We start from the raw sequence: 21,915 nt of genomic DNA on the forward strand, positions 1-21,915 counted from the left end.
ACACCTCCTTATAAATATTCGGAGAATGTGAGACTAGAACCCATGACCTGAAGTCAGGGACATGTAAAGTCATTGCCACTCAACCAATGACTCATTTGCCAATTTACAAAATATAATTATTAGACACTTGAAATAAAAAGTAATATTGGTGTGTGAGTTTCAAATTTTGGGTTTTCTACTTTTTCTCTTAAATATTTATGAAAAAGAGGAAGAACCTCCCTAAAAAAACAAAAAAAAAAAAGAAAGAGAGGAAGAACATGCTTCACGGTCCATTGGGCCCCCAGAAATTGCTTAAGCGAGTCTCTGTTTAGATCCTGGGCCCAAACTTGTTGAATTGGGCTCAGTGGCCTCTAGCCTCTAGGCTCTAACTTGATGCAGTTTATCCGGTCCGCTTTGTTTTTGTCCGGTCCATTGATGAATGCTCACCATCACTGATCCATAGCAACGTCAATAACTTAAGCTTCCATTTCCACCACCTCTCACATCACATTTTTCCCAACTGCCACTATAATTATATAGAACCGTACTTTGTGTTCTTCGGCTCTTCCACGATATGGCTTTGGAAATTTGTGTCAAGGCTGCTGCTGGTGCTCCCGATGTTCTTGGAGACTGTATGTCTCGCATTCTCACTCTACATGTTTATTTAAGCTTTTGATTGAATTTGGGTTAATTTTGGTTATGATCTGTTCTTTCAGGTCCATTCTGTCAAAGGGTTCTCCTAACTCTAGAAGAGAAGAAAATCCCTTACAAAAAGCACCTAGTTAATCTCAGCGACAAGCCCCAATGGTACCTTTTTAATTTTTATGATATTGTTAATATATCGATACATATGTTATTTTGGGATCTTCTGTGCGGATTGATTCTTTTGAGTGACTGGGGAAATGGGTTTACCATTTTCTTTTTGTTTTCTGGGTATAGGTTCTTGGACATAAGCCCCGAAGGGAAAGTGCCAGTACTGAAGGTTGATGACAAATGGGTGGCTGACTCTGATGTCATTGTTGGGATTCTTGAGGAGAAGTATCCTGAGCCTTCACTCAAAACTCCTCCTGAATTTGCATCTGTGTAATGACCCTCTTTTCCTCTCTCTGTGTTACTGTTTTATGGTGCTTGGCTAAATTATGTTTTTCACACCGTGGACATATTGTAGAAATTCACTGATTTTTTTTTCTTCTTTTTGAAAGTTCGGAACTTTGATTTTCTTTTGGTCTAGTTGCTTCCCTGGTAACTGACATCTGATGGACAAGCCTTCTGTTTGGAGAAGTCACTTGAGCTGTCTCTGTGATTATCTTAATATTGTTTGCTATATTTCTTGAAAGCTGTTCTCCAAACATGTGTTTTTTTTTTTTGGTGTGTGTGACTGTTATTTGAGTACTTTTTTCAGTTAGTATTTTTGATTGGCTAATTACATTGTCTGATCGAAGAAATCCTTCCCCTCCCCCTTCCTCCACCTAATTTAGTTGTTGAAACAAAAGGATGACCCGCAGAGGATACTTAGATCTATTCGGGTAGGTTGGGAATGCTTGCTTGATTTCATTGGGAAGGTTATTTTGTATTTCTTATTTCTTTCGATCTGATTGTGCAGGGGATCAAAGATATTTGGAGCATTTATAAAGTTGTTGAAGAGTAAGGATCCAAGTGATGGGTCGGAGCAGGCTTTAGTGGATGAATTGAAGGCATTGGATGAACATCTGAAGGCACATGTATGATTATATAAAAAAAAATGAAAACACCTTGGAGAAGTAGTTAATTAATTTTCTCCATATTCTGGTCTGGAATTTTATAAGAATCTGTTGGAATATTGTTCAGGGTCCATTTATTGCTGGAGAAAATATCACTTCAGCAGATTTGAGCTTGGGACCAAAGCTGTACCACCTTGAGATTGCTCTTGGGCATTTCAAGAAGTGGAGTATTCCTGAAAGCCCTACCCATGTCCACAACTACATTGAGGTAATGAGTTGCTCGCTTTCCATTGCATAGTCGTTTAATGTTTTCCTTCTCTTGTTTTGGTACACCCCTGGTGGAACCAGCATTTGATACATAACTTTTGACATGTGTGTTTTAGTAAGGAGAAAAGTTAAAGATCTTTTGGATGAAAGGAAAATAGACTATTGTAGTTGTTTACATAGTGGTATAGTTGGTCATGTTGAAATTGGATGTGATACTCTAGTCTCTAGTCTCTACTAATCATTTTCACATTTACAGAGTGTGATTGTGAATTTGATACATTCGCTTTGAGTGCCATCACTCTTTCTTTATGAGTACATCTAATGTGATTTTCGTGTATATTGAGTATTTGCTGAATTATGGGTAATTTTTTATACCATAGACAAAAGCATAACGTGTTCCTATGCTCTTCAAGACATGAACTAAATATTAGCTTCATTGCTCTAATTAGTGAGTAATGTTTTGTAGAAAATCCCACTATGGCACAACCCAGAGCCAGCCTCCCCACCATCTCGGCCCATTGGGCCGTGGCAGTTCCTAGCCCACCTTCCTGGAAAAGGCTGGACAATGAGTTGAAGACTTGGGCAAGCTTATAAACTAGACACCAAGCCCCTCAACAATCGATGTGGGATTTTTATCCCTTTAACACTTTTTAACACTCCCCCGCACTCGTGGACTGGGTACCAAAGCCCACGACCCAACGAGTGGAAATTTTTTTTATCGGGGACGAGCACACCTGCTTCGATACCATGTAGAAAATCCCACTATGGCACAACCCAGAGCCAGCCTCCCCACCATCTCGGCCTATTAGGCCGTGGCAGTTCCCAGCCCACCTTCCTGGAAAAGGCTGGACAATGAGTTGAAGACTTGGGCAAGCTTATAAACTAGACACCAAGCCCCTCAACAATCGATGTGGGATTTTTATCCCTTTTAACACTTTTTAACATGTTTTGTACTCGGAGCTGCTAAACTGTATGCATCCGTTAGCCTAGAAAAATGGTTGTACGTAAGTAATACATAACTTATAATTCGACTTCCATTTCAAATTTTGCTACGGTTATCAATGCATCACATCCATCTTGCATAGTTAACATGAGTTGGGTCGTTTTGCACCGATGTTGGTAGAATAATAATATGATCTGTAAAGGCTGGAAGCCTGGAACTGCTTTCTATGATTGTATGGGTTCCATGATTTATGGATACCCAGGAGGCTGATATACTCTTCCTGGGATTGAAAAAAGATTGTGAAGGAAGCCTTTTAGATTTATTTGAGAAAATTCCTTGTATTGTAAGTGTGAACACTAGTTAAAATATGCATGGGTAACCTTTTTGCTTATGCCTCCATATGTTTTGTGATCTTACTTTGCAGTTGATCTTCTCTTGGGAATCTTTTGTGAAAACCAAGGCTGCAAAAGAGGATGTCGTTGCAGGTTGGGCACCAAAGTTCAATGCATGAATCAACTCCAAGTTGTGAGTGTTCAGAACATGTAGTTATGAAATTTGAGCGACATGCTTACGATACACATAGACCTACGTCGATACTGCTGGTTCTGCTGTGTAATAAGTTAACTATCTAGTAGTAAATTGCAGTGCTTCATATTATTATTATCAAGGGTATGTCTATTACTTTGAAGTTTCTACACATGGCTGCTGGGTTCTAAAGGCGCTACTGTAGCGCATCCTGCTGCTGGTACCGCTAGGCACACGCTCTACCAAGGGCTCTGAGTTGCTGCAACTGCTGTGTTTCTTGTTAATCTTATTTTCTAGATTTCATTGATTGCTAGTTTGCCTCATCTTTCTGGGTCTGTCTAGACTCTACTTAGATCTCTGATGGAAACTGTGGAGACACTCGAGATAAACGGAAAGAGGAGGCCTGCTGTTTTTTGGACTAATTTTTGTCCCGGAGCTTTGAAAGGCTGGGAGTGAGTGAAGCCTGGGAAGAGTTTTCATTTTTTTTTTCTGACTCAGGAACCACCCAGTGCCTTATGCCATTCGAAAAGCTGAGTAGGCATAAACTTCGAGTTGTTAGAACAATCTGCATCATGTTAAGGATAGGTAAGATTGGTTTGAAGCCCATGCGGGAGAAATGTGACTCCTAACGCTTCCCTGATAGTGGATAGGCTCATGGAATCAAGAAAATACCCCCAGTTAATTCAAATTCTCGACCTTAGTGTCAGTTGTCTTAAGCTCAGAAATATAATCAATTGAGCTATTGCTATTGCTCCGTGGTTAAGAGTATTCATTATGACTCTCACATGGGGCATATTTTTATGCTTAAGATGTATTTCCGCTTGTAATGTCAAGGGAATTCCAATCCTCAACCTATTTGAAATGGTAGAGAATGGCTGCTGCCATTAGGTGAAAAGCTTCTTGTTATCTATTTTGCTTTTGTTCTAGGCATACAAGGCTTTGAATCGGGTCATGCCTGAACCCGAAGTAGGGGTGGTTCTGAAGGGTTTTCATTATGGGCCTATTCTGATGATCCGGTTTGTGTTTTCTGGTGAATTCGTCCTGTCACTGCATTCAAAAAGTGATGGAACATTACTGATGAAAATTGATCAGTTGAAACTCATACAAGACTCTAACATCTCCCTCAGTTGCAGAAGAATATGAGTTAAGGATTGAGAGCTGGGCCTCACATGGGTCATCCTGGATGTTGGGCGTCACCTGAATTTTGCGGACTGGTTGGGTCATGCGTTGTCTTCCTCCAATGACGAATTAAGAGACTATTCGCTTCTTACTCACGGCCTGGTGTTTATAATCGAAACTCACTGCTGCATGAAGGGAAAGCTAGAGATGCATGCTTATGAGTTGGTGTTGTATGGGACTAACTTTATTTTGGAATGTGCTCAAGCCCAAGCTCTTGGAAATACGCTCAGGGGCATTCCTAGGGGGGATTCGATTCCATTTTGGCATCCTCTTATGGTGGGTAGATACAAACTAAATGTCGATGAGCGGTTTTTAAGGAGTCTGACGTAGTTGGTGTGGGTACGTGGAGTAGTTCGTGACTCAGATGGTTCCTTACTTATGGCCTTTGTCGACTTTGTAAAGAGTGCATTTTTTCCAGTTATGGCCAAGGCGTTGGTTGTGTTGAATGACTTGCAAATATGCCTAGAAACTAGATTGCGGATATTGAAGTTGAGACAAAGTCATCGATTGTGATTTCGGCTATTAAGTACACGGCATACCACTTTTTTTTTGAGTTTGGACATATAATTGATGCAGTAACTTTACTGAGCGACTCTCTGCATGTGGAATGTTTTAACTATACCTCTGGGAGTAATTGCAACAAAGTAGCTCATCATATGGCTCAAAATTCCAAAAGCTAGGGTGCTCTTCAGATTTGAATTGAGAAGTACCCAGATTATATTTCTACATCCTTAACTGAGGATTGTTCTCATTTACTATTTTAATGAAGTGTCATTGTTTTTATAAAAGAAAAACACATTTTGAGATATTAATGTAATATTAAGTGAACAGAATTGTAATCGTTTGAAAAAAGAAAATTACAAAGAAGTATAATATAATCACTACAGCAAATAAAACACATGTACCTACGGTTTTAAAAATGAGTGTACATTTTTAAAAACAGTGAGTGAAAACTTTTTCTGCGGTTGGATATTCGCTAGTTGTTAAAGTGTCACAGAATTTTTACCTTTCGATTTATATAACTGTAGCCTGCAGATACAAATATTTTGACTGTAATTACAACTAAAGTTTCACCCCTGATTTGTAACAGATAAAAGTATTCATAACCGCACCAATATATATATATCATAGACTACATTAGGAGTGATGGGTCACGTGATAAATAATATGATACATGTGGAGGTGGCAGCGATAGCATAGACTACATTTGGATGGTTTTGTAGAGTAGGGGCCAGAGGGACCCCGACCAAATTAATGGAGCATATTTTACTTGTCTTAATGCATTTTGGCTGCTTCGATCTCTCAAGACCAACAACAGCGACATATGGCAACCATAACACTACTACAGCAATACCCTAAGAGGAAGATAAAATATTCATTTAGAGGTGGTGCTGCTGCTGCTGGAACCTGCATTATCAATCATCTTCTGGATCATTTGACTTGTTTCTTCCTCGGACATACGGTCGTCTTTGGTTTTTGATTCTGCGTAGGACTCGAAGAATTCCTTGTTTTCTTTCTCCAATTCATTCCACACTGCCAAAGAATTGACATACACAAGATCACATGTATGAGTGTCTACATCTATGGAGTCTATGACTATTTTTACTATGAGAAATCTAGTAGTACAATTGAGTTAGGGTGGTTTCCCCCTTCTAGTCGGTTACGAACTTGAGTATCAAAAAAATACAGTTATACTCTCATACTAAAAATAATCAACACCCTCGTCAGTAATACATGTACTCAACTGGTACGCTATGCACCCCTCTCGCACAACTTTCTCTTTTCTAGAGCTCTCAGGTGTAAAGTGATTTCTTCTAATATGCGTCACTTTATTTAACACTTAGAAATAAGGAGGATATTGAATCTTGTACCTCGAGCAAATGATGAGAAATGAACATGCCACGCGACTATTGTTAAAATAAAATATCTCACATCGAAAATTGTGGGAAAGTAAAATTAAGATCCAACCCCTCTTAGTAGTAGAGGACCCTTTTAGAGAGTGTTTGGATTGAAGGGTTTGGGGGGAAGGGAAGAGAAGAGAAGGAGAGAGAAGGGAATGAATAATACATTTCTCTCTCCCATGTTTGGATAGATAAAAAAAGAAAGGAAATACAATTAGTCTAATTTACTGATTTATCCTTACTGTTGTGTTAGAAGTGTCATGTATAAGGGTAAAATAGGATTTTAACTTATAAATAACTTAATTAGTCATCTCTTCTCTCCAAATGACTCCATTTTGAGGAGGAAGAATTTTGACAAAAATTTAATGAAATATTCTCTCCAATTCCCTTTAGATCTCTCTCCTTAAATTTTTATAAACTATCCAAACAATAGAATTAAAAGGAAAGTTCATTTCTCTTCCCTTCCCCAAATCCCTAAATCCAAACACACTCTTAAGGTCAAAACTACGGATATTAAGGTTCCAAGACGGATAATACATCTACAAATTGTTTGTGTTGGATTTTCTTACAACTACACGAGGTTTATTTATGCATCTAATCATACACATCCTGAGCGATACTCTCCAAATATGAGGTTTAGACGTTTTTTTATTGTACAACTTATCTTTCCAACCATTCCAGACCCTTCCCTTTTCAAGGACGGTGACCGTGAACACTCGTGCCTAGCATAGCAGCCTTAACCACATCAATCCAGACAAATCTGTCTAATCATTCTTTGTTGGTAAGAGAGAGCCAATATGAAAATGACAAATTAAGACATGCTCTCATTCACAAACATATACACCGACTCATGTAAGAAAATTAAAATTCAGCTAAAATATATCAAAGTACTGATATTGTCTCCGCTATGCACATATATTCGCCCAAATGGATTTGTTCTACTGAGTCATCTCCGACGTACTTAATTAGATCAAGAAAACGCATCACATTTGTGAGAGTAGCTGGAGCTTTACTTATATATCGCTCAGTTAGGTTATGTCAATCCGATGCGAGATTATAAATCTTGACAAATCAAGAGGGAGGAAATGATAAAGATTCACTGCTCGTATCAGCCTGAGCTTTCAAGATAAGTGGTGTCACGAGCGGAATTTTACATATATGAGCAGGAGAATATATATTCCTTTCAAGATTGTTAGTTACTAGTGTTCTCCTTCTTCTTTTTGATAAAATGAAGATTCAAGGATGAAGTACTGAAGGAGTACTGTTGATTGGGATGGGAATTAGTGTTTGATCATTATTCATTTGGAAGATCGACTAAATGAAGCAGCTGGCTAGGAAAAACCCTATTTTTCGAGGACTCTTCAACTGTTGAAGACAGTGACACAAGTTTTACTGATCGTTTACAAAACGTTGTACATAATAATTAATTTGAATTATAACATATATATAGAGTCTAGAGCGAGAAACTAAGTTGAAGGAGAAAGTGCGAACCAGTGGAGGTGATGACAGGCTTGATGTTTGCATGCTTAGAGAGAGCTTCCATGCACTCCTCTTTACTCATGTGGAAGATCAAGCACTTCTCAATCATGTGTTGCACCTAAAAATCCCATCAATTCATGCCAACAATATCAATAACCAATAAAAGAACACATAACCCAAAGTATCACCACCTCATCTAAATACATAGTACTACTGAGTTTTTATCTACTCATCTATGTATATATATATCTACCATGTGTATGTATGAAGCAGAAGAGTCTCCAGCAGACATGATCCAGCTGAGCAGTAGCACACACTTAAGTGTATTACAATAAGATCACATATGAAGTGCAAATTGTATGATCAAAGAAAGGAAGTGAAAATATATGAAAGAATATAAAAAAGGAGAACAGAAAAAGAGGGGAAGAGGAGAGGGTGAGATGGGACCCACGAGTCCCACGTGGGAGATTGATTATTATTGGTTGAGAAGAGATTAGAGGAGATTTGTAAATGACTATTCTTTGTCTTCTAGCCAGCGCAACCCTAACCTCCCCACGTGATCAGTGGGTCCCATGGAATCCACGAATGCCACGTGGAAACCTCCAACAGTAGCCAAATAGAGTGGGGAATAGTCCCCGGTGGCAATCATAAGCATGCAAATAATGTTAATATATTAAGAAAAGAAAGTGTTTTAATTTGCGTTTGCTTTTGTATTCTGTAAATATGCCAAAACAGTCGTTGGACCAATCGGCCAATTTGAAGTGTGGCTTCTTTTGCTACTTGACCTGAAGATGTTGAATAATGTAGAACCAAACCAATACTCCACTAATTATTACAAACCTAAATATCTATCTTTGTATATTTCACTTGTGGAGGGACCAGGCTATAGGGCCTTTGTTGGGATTCCATATTCAGAATCCCACTCTTGATATCTACGTCTATCTATCTCTCTCTCTCTCTCTCTCTCTCTCTCTCTCTATATATATATATATATATACACACATATTTTTTAGTGAGAGGATTGACTTATCTTGTATTTTCAGAACATTTGGTCTAGTGATCAAGGTGTCATGTTTAGTGATTTGATCAGTTAGTTAATAAGATGAGGGGTATGTTTTAAGTTGGAGAATTTCCTACTCAGGGTTAATTTAAATATGATGCAAGTTTTCTTAAAACTTGTAAAAAGAAGGAAATTAGGTCATGATATAAGCACATCTACTTTTAAACTCCGAAACTCTAAAATATTTGAGATAAGATGATTAAACAATCATAAACTCTAAACCCCAAACACTAAAATTTAAACCCTAAAGCTTTAAGTCCTAAACTTTTTTTTGGTAATGTGAAACCCCTCAACTACCCACATGGAAGACCCTGCAACACCTATGAATCAATTGAGAGCTGAGCTTAGTCCCAGTGCGAGAAGATGACGCAGGGTGACATTCGTACACGTTGGGCTAAGTAAGAGTCCATCTCATATATTATAATAATGGAAATAATCATGAGACTTGAACTCACGACCTCTCACTTATGCTAAGAGTTACCGCGATCAAGTTTACCATCTCAACAAACGACCCGTTAGTTTTAAGTCCTAAACCTCAAACACTAAAACCTAAACCCTAAATCAACTTTATTTTCAGTGATTTTATCAGATTCAAGGGCTTTCAAAGTGGATGTGTATACTTATATAAACCTCAATCAGGGCGTACGTATTGGAGAATTTCAGTATGATTTTCATAATTTTGTTGTACTGTACATTCATAGGGAATGTTAATTTCTTCAGAACTGATGTGTTTTTCTCGTGCTGAGAGAACCACACGAAAATATATAAATATAGTGCATTCATGTAATCAATATATTCGTCTTTGTAAATTTAGAGTTCTTTGACATCACCAGGTTTTGTCTTTTTCATCCAAGTTCGTCCTCTAAGTACATGAGGCAGTGAGGCACTCAAGGAAAAATGAGCACACTCATTGACCTCCTCTAATTATATATATATGGAGATTGGAGAGCTAATTAGTGCAGTGAAATTGAGGTTTGTTCATTGGGTAGAAGTAATATTCATTGAGTAGGACCATCTTGAAGGATCCTCCAATAATTACAAAATGTGGATCGACAGTATATGGTGAGACAGAGGTAGCTATAGACAAAAAGTTACGTATGACAATAATTTTATGCTGTTTCGACACGTCAACATAATCTGAGCATCTATCTATCTACCCCAATATTTTTGATATGGTTGCTGATTATGTAGATTGAGGTTGATGATGTGTCGCATTTTGATTTGCTTAAACCCTCCAATTCAGGCAGGAAAATTTCCCTTCTCACTCTCTTTTGATGCTTTTGGCATACCAAGATAATAACACAACATGAAAATTGGAGAAAACCCTTATGGAGTTGTCGAGGTGCATGGTGGTAGAAAATTACCCAAATTCGATTTTCATAAAGATACAATTCAGCTACCCTGTAAATTGTGGTGGACTCACAAATACTCCACGTTGTTGTATTAATTTGATCCATATTTAATTAATTAATCCAATTATTTTCAGCACGTAAGCGGGTTAATTATCTAAAATTGGAAAAATATGTTTTGAATAATCAAAATGGAACAAATTTTAACTCTTGGTTGTTGAGCACCTCATAATTATAAATGACTATTTTAAGGATAAAATCGTACAGACCTTCGTCTACAAATTATTTGGGTTGGACTTTCCTACATTTGAATCGTTTGATAAATTATATCAACTCAAAGGTTGCGGAAGATAACAACTAAAAGTTTTGGTCCCATTCAATTTGTTGTCCCCATCGATCTCCTTTTAAGGAGAAATCAATCGAAAGACACTGATCATGGGCATGACTAATTTGGGCTTGAAAATTTTGATCCCATGGACTCGGGCCAAGCCCACTAAAATTATCATACCAAAAATCTTTATCTAAGCCCAAACCAAACTCAAATTATCATATGAAATACTTAGAAGTTTAAAATCTTGGGGCCGACCCAGTCTCGAAGCGTTATGAGGCAAACCGGACTCGAAAAAATAAATTCCTAAGCCCACTTTTTATTGGGCCGAGTCTACCGGGCCACTCGACCCATGATCAACTCTAAGTACAAGATGGGGCTTGAGACTATAAGGAGCGGTTGAGTTACACATACAGGAGAATTGCATTTTTTTTATAACCAATAACAATACCAAACAAGCTTGTAATTACTTGAAATGAACACACACTCTCTTGAGACACTTTGACAAAATTACAGAGGTCTTAGGCCCAAATTATAAATAATACCTTAAGTGGTTTGAGCCAACATGACCTCCTCAATCTTGTTACTCGCACAACGAATTCAATCATAATTTTGAAAGAGAGAATAATCTGACACTTAACCTGGTTTATCAAACTATATCTATTGCTAGAAATCTCAAAAAGTGTGCAGAAGCTACAAAACTTACAAATCAATGAAATTTTCAACTGTCCAAATTGTCGAATGTTATTGCATTTACAACTAAGGTGCTTGCTTGCTTATAGAGAAACAATCAACCCTAATACCTATACCTATAACAACAATGAAACCTAATTACAGAATAATATCAAACCATGAGAGCTAGTGAGTAACAGAGAGCTTTCTAGTGCCTTGCTAAAACTGGCATCAAATAATTTGTCAAAAAGAATCAAGGAATATTTCCATACTTCTGAGATAACAGCGGCTCCAGCTTAGGATCGTTGTTCTTGGTGAACAATGGTCTTCTATCACCTGACTCCAACTCAGAAATTGATGAATCTTCTCCTCTTTGTCTAGCTAACCTTTGTAAGAAACTTGTTGGTTCCTCTGGTGGTGGACCTGATGTATTTGGTGTTTCTTGTAAGCTCTGCACGTGTTGTAGGCAAACTTGAACGGCGTCATGCACTCTCACAAAATACCATTCCTTACCAATCAACTCTATAACACCAGACTTGGATAATGTCAGGAGAACCTCCCGGTTTGGATTGGAAATTGCAATCTGCAAAAAAATGCCAGCAACTAACAAGCATTATAAGTCTCCAGATGTACACATATCTGTTTGATATTAGAAGTGTCGGTGTGGCGTTATCAGAAATATTGCCCACCTGGATATCCCGTGATTTGTACTCCTCATGCAAATCTTTCAGAGCTTGAATGGCACTTGAATCTATGTATGTAACGGCTACAAATTTGAAAAGACAGTTTGAATGTAACTAAGTGAACATAACACATCAGATCATTCTCTTACAACAACTTCACGAGCAAACTTGGCATAAAAAACTATTAGAGATGAAGTTTCTATTGCATCCGTGAGAAGATGTTCACACCCAACCTGGGAACATTGAAAGATTGGCAAAGCATATTTCACCGAATTTTTCATAACCAGCAACCTCAATTAGAAATGTGAAGATCCGGAATAATAGTGAAAAAAAAAATGATCATCTGGGCCAATAGAGGGTTCATTAAATAAAAAGGAAACTTCTCGTCAAGGTCAAAATGATGGTCCACCATTTATTAGGAAAGCTAAGTAAAACTTACAGCTTTCCATGTATCACAAATAATAGAGCACTAGATATGAATCAATAACTATGTATTTCAGGTGGAACCTTCCGTAAAATGAATGCCTCGAACATTTGAAGATCATTTACTAAAATCCATCTTCAGCAAGGTGTTTATCAACAACAACAAGAAAACCCAAGCCTAACTTCACTTTAAAATTTAAATAACTAGGTTTAGCAAACAAAAGAAAGACAACACATAATATTTATTTTAAACTCTGATGAAATTAACTGCCTAGAACACAGCTGGAAAATCTCGAGTATGGCAGCCAGTAGAATGGTTTTCACAAGCATGTATAAGAAGTAATTATCCTATCTTCACTCCATTGAAATGATTCCGCAAGAAAAAAAAAAGAGTATGAATACCAACCTCCTCGAGTACAGTATAATTAGATAAAAGTACCTTAAAATTTAACCTGTTAAAAACATGCTGTGGTATTAGATATAAAAATTAGGATTAACTAGTCCATCAGCTTTCCCAAGAAGAAAGCAGTCAAAGCACATATAGATTGTTTATGTGTAATTGTGTATTGTAAATAACATATCTTGGAAGTTCAACAGGGAACACTAAAACCCTACATTTTTCTCATTGGCAAAAGGAAGGCAAAAAAAAAAACAGATGCCATTGCCAGTAGATAAGCTACATTCTAGATAAAAGAACAAAAACGATAGCTCTTTTATGTAGTACAGAGTATCTAGCATCATGTTTACTCCTCACAATAAAAGTACAATATATGGGACGAGAGAAACTTACGCGCCATTTCAATTATAACAAAATGAATTCTCTCAACTTCTGGTCCACGGCTTGAAGACTTATCGACATCAAGCTCATATTCCCGTAGCCTGACAGAGAAAATTTTGAGGACTTAAAAGAGTTAAATTTGTGTCTTACTTTGGGGAATTGAACTATGCAATAAAGACAATAAATGGGCGCCATGCATAAGGAAACACTAGCGTTCTTGTTTTTACTAGCTTGTGCATTTTGCCCAAGAAAATGTTCTCCTGATCGATAGAAAATTAATTAAAATCCATACAATAAACAACCATTTTGAGTGCTAAGTTAATTTTCAAATGGATTTGAATTTTCTTTCACTAATTATTAGTCTAAATTTACAAGCTGCCATCCATAAGTTATTATAGCCACCAATGACGGCGGGTGACTACCGCCATTGGAAATTTCCCCTAAATATAATTAATGACTGCCACTTGCCTTAAAAATAATCACCAGGTTATATATATATATTCATTATTAGGAATCAATTGCTGCTAACTGCAATTATTGTATCATCATCCAAGTCAATGTGTCTGTTCTTCAGTGGAAACACTTTAAGCCGAACGTATTTTCAAATATAAGTTTTTTTATGGCAAACCAAAAAGCCTTAGGGAAGTAAGAAGTCCCACCTGTCCTTAATGTAACTGATATTAGCAAAATAGATAGGTGCATCAACACGAACAATCACAATCCCATTGTAAGTATATGCTTCTGGATACTGCTGCGTATTTCTATAAACAGTGGTGCCTGGAAGACGCCCCAAGACAGCTGCAGTATACACCAAATTTTAGGTTAGCATATTCAGTTATAAGAAAAGTCCTACAAGTTTTCTTCGATCAAATTACTAGAAGAAACTCTGCCAGATTAGCGCTCTTAGCCTCCCTTTTGAACACTCAAAATAAGTAGTGCGTCTAAGGACAGAGGTCAGAAAATAGTGCAAAAAAATTGTGATCATTGCAAAATGTGCAGCGACAAGTCCATTGATTCAGCTGCAACAAATTTAAGAGGCCTAGGCAGCATAAGGGCCTTTGTGGTAAAGGAGATAAAGGAACTCCACAAACTACTAGGGCTCTGTTTCTTTCATGGAAAATTATGCTTTGGGAAAATTCATAGCTTTCCATTGTTTGTTAGAAGGAAAACACAAGTGTCAAAGCAAATATTTAAGATAAAAAAGTGGGAGAAACAACAGCAAGTTAGTTTTGCCAAACATATTTTCCATGACAAACACAAACGTAGGCATGATTGCTCGAGTAGATTTTGATAAATTTAAGGCACGAATTGCTTATAACATGACAACAATGAAAATGATACTAAATGATTAAAGACAGACCAGATGCAGTAACAGTTTGAAGATAGAATTATTTAACAAAAAATAATAGGACAAATACAGGCTGTATCAACACCCTTAGTTTGAGACACACACTGGTAAATCACTTACCAACATGTGGATTTGCTGATTCATGGATGACAAAAGCAAGTGATGCACCAACCTACAATTTTAAAATCAGTTAGAATTTCTGAAGATATATTCTTCAGCAATGATGAAGATTATGAAGCGTTTACAAATATATTAGATGGGTATCATGGTTGACAGCAACCGGTCACAAGAGATTCATGCCCTCTCTACAGTCTACAGTTATACTCAAAGGGCTATCCATTACTCCAAATACATACCCCAACAAGGACACCAATTTCAATACCAAGGAATAACGTTGTGGTGCAGGTAATGGTCCAAAGAACAAAATCCTTCTTATCCACATGCCATAAGAATATTGCTTCATCATAATCCACCTGAAAACATTGAAAATATATAGATTATTTTCATGCAAGCAGTAGAATAACAGATTATTTTCAAATTAAATTTTATTAAATCAACTTCCATCATCATTTATTATGTCCTTAGAAACAAAAACAAAAACTTAGGTTTTCCACACCATAATAATAAGCGCTACATTCCAATCCTTTGCAGCTTCATATTAATGTACCGAGCAAGGAACATGTGTTGACAGTGTAAACATATAACCAACACAAAGTTATTTTGAGGGTTAAAGAGCCCTGAATAGTCTCAGAAGCTAAATACAGTAAAACTAATTGGTGCTTCATTGGCTTTTCCTTTTTCTGATCTTTACGTTATCTTCAAGCTAAGCACAATAACTGAAATCACATCACAATCAACAAATCTATAATCCCATTAAATCTCAATACATACACACATACATAGATACATAAATACATACATGCATAAATACATACATACATACATACATACATACATATATACAAACATACCTACATATATGTATGTGTATGTATATAATAAAATCCAGTTGAATCAATCTAATCGATGAATAGTCAGATTTCTCCATCAAATCAAATTATTCATACAACTAAAAAGCTCTAATTGGCTATGCAGATGCAGACACAAAATCATTATGTAACAGCTAGAAATATGTACAAGTTAAAATAAGAAAAAAGGTTATAGAATAATGTGATCAGGAAATTTATGGCATCAATTCAAGAAGTTGTTGAACAAGAAAACATCAAAAAAGGATAAGTACTCTTCCATACGGCAACTTAAAGGTGTCAGAATTGACATAACATTACGCAAGAGTAAAGTATTCAACCAACTTCAAAGATAATAATACTGAATTATTCAATCAAGGTAACAAATAGTATTAAATGGATAACAGTGTTTGAACTACTGTAAAAAGAATGAGAAGTATATTACAGCTGATTGAAAGTGTTAATTGCTTTGAACTGATACCAATATATTTGTTGCAACTTGTTAAATACAACTGCAAAGAGTATCAAAGCTAGACATGAAATTGGATAACCCATAAATTGGTTCACTCACCAGGCCTATTACCGCTGAGATCACTATTGCAGCCAATACACACTGTAAAGGTGGGAAAAGCAAAATCTCACTATAAGCATTTCAGATAAATACAGGACTTATCAATGGAAAGATTCTGGAAACTAAATCAACAAGGATAAGAAGACAAATTAATAGCTTCTAGTATCATATTAAAATATCTAAAAAAAAAATTTTCCATGGCTCAAAACAAAAAGTAAAGCATCACATAATACAGTTAGTTCATTTCCGGTAGAACAAATCGATTGAAATAAAATACAGGCACAGACATAGGAACAAACCTGGGGTATGTATTTAAATATTGGAGTCATGAACAAAAGAGCACAAGCAATAATAGTTCCAGTGACCAGTCCAGATAAGCCAGTTTTTGCTCCACTTTCATGATTCACAGCAGATCTACTGAAGGAGCCTGCATGTCATGTTCGAAAAAGAGACTGCTTAAATAGAGATTAACAAGAGTCCTTTCTTTATATATAATAAACGAGAGAGAAAAGAATCAGAAGAATTATTCTCTCCAATTTCCGTCCCACAGCATGAAAAAGAAAAACATTTCTGCAGCCCTTAAGACCACAGAGAAGTCTAACCTGTGGTGGGATATGCCGAAAAGAATGCACCGAAAATATTGGAGACCCCAAGACCGAACAACTGTTGAGAGACATTAAGCCGATTTGTTAAATACTGCTAGCAGTCAATCAACTATTTCATTATAAGTGGATCCATAGGTAAATTCCCTTAACCACATAAAATGGTAACTGATCTATAGGTAAATTCCCTAAACACTAATAAATGGCAGCCGATCAGAGCTACCCACAAAAGAGCTTCAAAAAGTCAAATTTTCACAATGCAATAGCCAGGGAGTACTTTAACTTTTAACATAAATCTAGCTCATAAGAACTCAATATGTTAAATGTTAAAAAGCATGAACCAATGAGATCCTTTAACATGGATCTCGAAAATCATAGACAACAACTGTAACTATACGTATGGAGAGAGGTAAGAGTAAACGTCTGTCTCAGTGTATTCGAAGAACAGGAGAGAAACGACGAATATTTTTGTTAACGCTTTATGCTGATATTAAGAATATAAGGAAATATGTATCATTAAATGCCCCCTACTTTGGATCAACAAAAAATCTAGATGCTTCATGCATGTTTTTGACCAATTTTGCAGTAAACATGTGATGCTCTCCCGAACATCGAAGTTAAAAAGGCAAAAAATCCATTACAAATGATTGATATGGAAGAAGAACAGTGATGAAGAATAAAGCGGGTCACACTAACAAAAGCAGTAGAAAAGGCAATTTTCACTATAAATATACCTCTTGATTTGAATCCAACTCATACCCATTCTTTGCTGCCAAGGCCTTGGCGATCCCCACAGATTCCTATAATCAAAATTGCACGGTAAGTGGGCTGTTAGTGAACAGTTATTATATTTTATTAACAAAAATGTGAAACAATAGAAGCATGATGACCCATAAAGTTTTCTTACCAATATAGCTACACCAGTAATGAGAAGAGCAGTTGGGATCAAAGACTTTGCATAACCAAATTCTTTAGGAATAGAAAATTTTGGAAGGCCCTGGGGTATATCGCCCACCTAATGCAACAAAAGAAATTCTTTCTCATCTCTAAATTTATTAACTTGAATAACATGAAGTTTACGTAGAGCATTCACAAAAGACACATGAACTTTTTTAAAAAAAAAAAGTCAAACAAATCTTTGCACAAATTTTATCTCTCCAATTTACGACTTTCTTCCTTTGAACTCTAAAGGAAATAAGTTGGATCCTGATCATTTTCCATGACACGATTTATCTGTGATTTTGCTCCACTCAATCTTTTCCTCTTTTTCAAGCAGCAGCAAACCTTAAAATCCAAATCTATCATGTATATATTGAGTACAAGAAGCAAAATTATCCCCACCCTAGAGCAAAAAATGATCATATTGCCAACTCTGAAAGTAGTGATGGTCAATTAAAAATACTCTGAACTGTTACATCTAAAAAATCTGCAAGTCAGTGATCTTATCTGAAAACTCTTACTTTTAAGCATCAAGACAATAAGCATTTTCATGACTATGGTGTAATACTGAATGGTTTGAACAGTTATTTTTTATTCTCACCAAAGAAATGGAAGATGGTTGAAATATTTTCACAAAAGTTGTACCCAAGACAACTGCTGTGAGTGGACCCGCTGCTCGCAGGAACCGCAAGTACTTCCTTGATTTTCCCTGAACACAAAACATCAGAATTACAACCATAATCATGCTAAAGAGGAAAGACAATTACTGTCTCACATCAAGAAAAGGATAATAGGATCATACCAAATGTTTCATGACCAGCATAATTGCTAGTACTATTGATCCCATTACGAAAGGTGGCCATGAGAACTACAAAAGGAAAACACCACTTGTGGTTAAGGAAAGCAACTAATTAATATGAGAGTTTAGGGAAACTTAAACAGAAAAATAAGTAGAAGAGCACAAATAGGAGAGTTCCGAATTCCCAATGAACGATTGGACCAACAAAGATGACCAAGGAAGGTTAAATCCTTGTTACCAACAAAGATGACCCAATGAACAATTGGACCAACAAAGATGACCAAGGAAGGTTAAATCCTTGTTACCAACAAAGATGACCAAGGAGGCGTATCCTAGGGGGAATGAAATGAAATTCGACAAGAAGATGCAAACTTGCATACCTGATCTGCTCCAGATATTATGCTTTCAATCAGAGGCACAATTTTGCTACTTCGGGCAATATCATATCCCAAGAAGTACTTGATTTGAGATAATCCTATCACAACCGCAGAAGCAGTTGTAAAGCCAGATATTACAGAGTGGCTAATAAAACGAATAAGCCACCCGAGCCTGAAAGGAAAAGGAAAGATGAGTAAGCTTCCTATAAAACAAAAACACCTTCCCTTCAAAAACAAAAGAAAAGATAATGCCAAATTGTTGGTAGATAGAAGACAAGAGAATTTTAATATCCAAGAGGAATTTTAAATTCTAGGGCATATCTAGGATACTCTGCAATGGAATTATGATCCTCGAAGCACAACCATCTCAATTGAATGATAGCATATTTTAATCTAGCACCGCAAAACTCTATATGTTTTAGATAAGTGAATGCACAATAATGCTTCTCCTAAAGCAGCAAAATTGCAACTTTGGTCAAATACTCCTCCATTGAAAAAGTAGAAACTCATAAATGCAAAAATACAATTTAGATTCTGTGACCAATTGCAAGAAGAATAATATCAAGGACAAGCAGCATTACCTTAGCAGTCCCATTATACATTCCATCATGCCAACCATAAGCGCCAATAATATCGCAAGTTCTGTGTACAATTCATCTGATGAATCAACGATTCCACCCAAGGTATTAGAGACGAGAAGAGACACCAATGCTACAGGACCGATAGCAAGCTGCCGAGATGAACCAAATATGGCGTACACAAATATAGGCACAAAACCAGAATCTGATTCAAAGAAACGAAATCAAAGTTCAAAATTACAACAAAATGATAGACATAAAACTGTGGATGGCATACCAAAAGTCTGGTCAAGTGCCAAAGTAGTACAAAACCATGCGAGAGTAACACGGCTTCAAGGTGTTAGCTTAGAAGTGACTATCATTTTAGCCCACTGTCTAGTATGCTTTTTATAGCACTAAAGAGCTCCGTCTGGTAGAGCTTATATTTGGGAAAATAAGCTAGCTTATAAGCTGTCAAATAAGTTGTCATGTTTAGTGATACTTTTAAAATAAGCTAGCTTATATTAATTGTTTGCAATGAGTGAATGAAAAGAGTATAAGATCCAATAAGCTCCTATGAGGAGCTTATTTTAAGCTAGCGTATTTTAAGCGTTTGGTTGGGCATGGGGGTGGATCTTATAAGCTATACCAAATGAACCCCAAATAATTATGTATTAAAAATAACAGTAGTAATTTCAAAACTCCATATTTCCATCATAAATGGAAAATGTAACCTCTTTTGCGTTATTCCAAAGAGGTTTTAAAGCCCCAACCATCTTCGGCTGAGAGTAAAACAACATTTTGTCAAATACAGCAGTCATAACATCTTTTCTGTACTTACATAGTCCATAAATTGGTTGGAGCCCAGCCAGTTTTGCATAAGACATTGCCTGGTCATTTAAAAAGAACCGACCATTAAACCACAAAACCCATAAAATCAACAATCAATATAAACCCAAAAACATACGTCAGCTACCAAATTACGAATCAGTGAGAAGGATGGAACAATAACTTGTAAGAGCCATAACAGCAGCAATAAGAACACTACAAGATGAAAAGAAGCATGAAAAGAAAAGACAAAATAGAGGGACGACACAATATTGGAGTAAAACAATACTAACTGAGATTGCCTTTGGTTGCAAAGGATCTGAGATTGAATTTGGAGTTCCTTATCCATAACATTTTATCTCATGCTACCTGATTCAGCCTTACTACTATAGAAAAACAAGTCCTAACCCGAGAAGAAGGAAAAATCTTCTTAGTGCATTCCAACTGGAGCAATTATTGGGTAATAGTAATAGAAAACTTAAATAGTTAAAACGCACTACTGAGAAGCAGGCAAAAAATCCACCCAATCATCAACGATTAAGGGGCTTGAGCCAATTTGCACAAGATAACCGAAACAACATATCATCAGACCACCATAAACAGAGTCGACTCTCAATTTCTCAAATCATATACCAGAATCGAGAAAGATACAACACTGTGTCCAATGAATTATAGTTGATTGCTTGATGCAATTATGAAAAGTCAAAACACCATCGAACACTCAAAAACATTCAAAAACTTTATGATCGATCGGGAAAGCGTTAAAGTGAAAGCGTCAAAAGTGCAATTAAACCGGGACTGTCCCATTCGATTCAGTTATGAACAAATGAAATTTAGCGTCCAGTACAAAACTACATACTACAGCATTACGAAGAATGGTAGAAGGTCATTAGAACAGCCGCAGGGGAGCCAGAATTACCTGCGGAACGAGCATGACGCCGACGGTAGTACCGGCCATAAGATCGACATTTAAGTATTCCCGCCATCGGTAAGTCCTAATCCAACGGTAACAAGGCAAGAAAGTCTCGATCCACTGAATCGTAGTCATGCGCCTAACGTTGGATGACCATCTCACAAACATATTCAGCATACGAGATTGGGGAGAATACGAGGAAGCATTCGGGTGCTGTAAGGGGATGATCTTGACGGGTCGGGTCGGCATGGAGGTTCCAGGAATGGAGTCACCGGAGGAGACGTCAAGGGCGCTCGGTGAGGCGTAGCTTACCTCCATGCGCCCCGTGTGCGCATCAGAGAAACAATACGGCCTGGCTAGTAACTCACTTTGGTTTATTCAAGCTTTCGCCGGCGTTGTTGAAGAAGAAACGCAACAAATACATTTCACATACATGGAAGGAAGAATCAACTAAATCAAGCCAATCGTCTTTTTGGATTTTAGTTCAAAGGAGGGTGCCGTCTACTTTCAAATTTCAATAGACAATAGTTGCCTTAATTGAAAGTTTTCCTAGTGATCCACGAATTTATTCTCTCTTTAAGATAAATTCCATTTTTTAATCGACAATAATCTTGTCAGGAAAAAAATGTATAATAATGATAATTTAATAATGCTTGGATTTTCAAGATTTATTCTAACATATATTTTTTTTATCTCATACCAATTAACTTCCACATTAGCATATATTGTAGCGTATGTTATAATAGTATA

At 36.7% G+C, this 21,915-nt stretch overlaps 3 protein-coding genes across 4 annotated transcripts; 1 reads left to right on the forward strand and 2 right to left on the reverse strand.

Moving 5' to 3' along the window:
- Positions 1-450: 450 nt before the first annotated feature.
- LOC119989506 (glutathione S-transferase DHAR2-like) lies at positions 451-3,584 on the forward strand. Its single transcript, XM_038835087.1, has 6 exons — positions 451-611; positions 696-786; positions 919-1,062; positions 1,583-1,700; positions 1,807-1,947; positions 3,314-3,584. The coding sequence occupies exons 1-6, from the start codon at positions 554-556 to the stop codon at positions 3,398-3,400; spliced, it is 639 nt and encodes a 212-aa protein (XP_038691015.1). The 5' UTR covers positions 451-553; the 3' UTR covers positions 3,401-3,584.
- A 2,106-nt stretch (positions 3,585-5,690) lies between these two features.
- On the reverse strand, positions 5,691-8,342 carry LOC119990141. Its single transcript, XM_038835987.1, has 3 exons — positions 8,227-8,342; positions 7,986-8,091; positions 5,691-6,126 (listed from the first exon to the last, which is right to left on the reverse strand). The coding sequence occupies exons 1-3, from the start codon at positions 8,263-8,265 to the stop codon at positions 5,969-5,971; spliced, it is 303 nt and encodes a 100-aa protein (XP_038691915.1). The 5' UTR covers positions 8,266-8,342; the 3' UTR covers positions 5,691-5,968.
- A 3,059-nt stretch (positions 8,343-11,401) lies between these two features.
- On the reverse strand, positions 11,402-21,697 carry LOC119989441 (sulfate transporter 4.1, chloroplastic-like). 2 transcript variants are annotated; one of them, XM_038834959.1, is made up of 17 exons: positions 21,172-21,696; positions 20,266-20,314; positions 19,449-19,650; positions 18,871-19,039; positions 18,494-18,559; positions 18,293-18,400; positions 17,660-17,767; positions 17,487-17,552; positions 16,753-16,813; positions 16,450-16,577; positions 16,151-16,192; positions 14,971-15,087; positions 14,735-14,786; positions 13,926-14,064; positions 13,279-13,367; positions 12,072-12,148; positions 11,402-11,965 (listed from the first exon to the last, which is right to left on the reverse strand). In XM_038834959.1, the coding sequence occupies exons 1-17, from the start codon at positions 21,481-21,483 to the stop codon at positions 11,636-11,638; spliced, it is 2,115 nt and encodes a 704-aa protein (XP_038690887.1). In that variant the 5' UTR covers positions 21,484-21,696; the 3' UTR covers positions 11,402-11,635. The 2 variants fall into 2 exon arrangements, with proteins under 2 accessions (XP_038690887.1, XP_038690888.1); XM_038834960.1 differs by having other exon boundaries at positions 11,785-11,985; positions 21,172-21,697.
- Positions 21,698-21,915: the final 218 nt, after the last annotated feature.

Source organism: Tripterygium wilfordii, chromosome 21 (assembly GCF_013401445.1).
Source record: "Tripterygium wilfordii isolate XIE 37 chromosome 21, ASM1340144v1, whole genome shotgun sequence".
NCBI classification, from domain to species: domain Eukaryota; kingdom Viridiplantae; phylum Streptophyta; class Magnoliopsida; order Celastrales; family Celastraceae; genus Tripterygium; species Tripterygium wilfordii.

Excerpts from the sequence above, each read along its gene's own strand:
- LOC119989506 (XM_038835087.1), top strand. The coding sequence starts at position 554 with ATGGCTTTGGAAATTTGTGTCAAGGCTGCTGCTGGTGCTCCCGATGTT. Across the intron at positions 612-695 it reads TCCCGATGTTCTTGGAGACT|GTCCATTCTGTCAAAGGGTT; the intron begins GTATGTCTCGCA and ends CTGTTCTTTCAG. Across the intron at positions 1,701-1,806 it reads ATGAACATCTGAAGGCACAT|GGTCCATTTATTGCTGGAGA; the intron begins GTATGATTATAT and ends AATATTGTTCAG.
- LOC119990141 (XM_038835987.1), bottom strand. The coding sequence starts at position 8,265 with ATGTCTGCTGGAGACTCTTCTGCTTCATACATACACATG. Across the intron at positions 8,092-8,226 it reads CTGCTTCATACATACACATG|GTGCAACACATGATTGAGAA; the intron begins GTAGATATATAT and ends TGGGATTTTTAG. Across the intron at positions 6,127-7,985 it reads GCCTGTCATCACCTCCACTG|TGTGGAATGAATTGGAGAAA; the intron begins GTTCGCACTTTC and ends ATTCTTTGGCAG.
- LOC119989441 (XM_038834959.1), bottom strand. The coding sequence starts at position 21,483 with ATGGAGGTAAGCTACGCCTCACCGAGCGCCCTTGACGTCTCCTCCGGT. Across the intron at positions 17,768-18,292 it reads AACCATCTTCCATTTCTTTG|GTGGGCGATATACCCCAGGG; the intron begins GTGAGAATAAAA and ends TTGTTGCATTAG. Across the intron at positions 16,578-16,752 it reads TTCGGCATATCCCACCACAG|GCTCCTTCAGTAGATCTGCT; the intron begins GTTAGACTTCTC and ends CATGACATGCAG.